We start from the raw sequence: 603 nt of genomic DNA, 5'->3' as shown, positions 1-603 counted from the left end.
AATAGATCCTGCCCCTGCCCACAAGAAACTCTTTTTAGATGAGAAACAGTAAAATCGTTACACTATACCATGATCGATGCTGTGACAGAAGCAAAGATTCTTGGCAGGGTAAAGGTCTGAAGTGAGCTTTGGAGATGACCGGAGTGAACGTGGTCAGGCAGAGGAGGCGTGTTTCCAAGGGAAGGAGTAGCACGTGGGAAAGCACAGAGGGTTGAAAAGGAAGGGGCTGCTTTTATTCACTGTCTGTGTTATATGCACATTCTTAGGATCTTATATACGGTTTTCGCTTCAATTGAGAAATACTGAATTTTGTCAATTACTAATTGTTTTTGCTGTATTATAGGATCAACAGACGCCACTTTTGGTGGCTCTGAGAGAAAGGAAAATGGAAGTGGCCGAATTTTTAATAAAAGAAAGAGCCAATGTGAATGTAGTGGATGGCCTGCAAAGGTACAGTAGTTAGTTTTTTGTTTTTTTTTTTAAAAAGGTACAGTTGGCCAGGCGTGGTGGCTCACACATGTAATCCTAGCACTCTGGGAGGCCGATGTGGGCGGATCATTTGAGCTCAGGAGTTCGAGACCAGCCTGAGCAAGAGTGAGACCC

The 603-nt window shown here is 43.8% G+C and overlaps 1 protein-coding gene across 1 annotated transcript in view; it reads left to right on the top strand.

The window, feature by feature from the left end:
* LOC105807789 (ankyrin repeat domain-containing protein 7-like) overlaps nt 1-463 on the top strand; it is a 6,602-nt gene extending 6,139 nt beyond the window's left edge. Inside the window, exon 3 of the mRNA XM_012641249.1 lies at nt 344-463. Coding sequence (XP_012496703.1) covers nt 344-463 — 120 coding nt within the window. The remainder of the gene's footprint in view (nt 1-343) is intronic.
* Nucleotides 464-603: the final 140 nt, after the last annotated feature.

The sequence above is a fragment of the Propithecus coquereli genome, unplaced genomic scaffold (genome assembly GCF_000956105.1).
Source record: "Propithecus coquereli isolate 6110/MARCELLA unplaced genomic scaffold, Pcoq_1.0 Scaffold164, whole genome shotgun sequence".
Taxonomy (NCBI): domain Eukaryota; kingdom Metazoa; phylum Chordata; class Mammalia; order Primates; family Indriidae; genus Propithecus; species Propithecus coquereli.
Note: the sequence above shows the minus strand (reverse complement) of the source record. Positions and strands in the feature narration are given on the sequence as shown.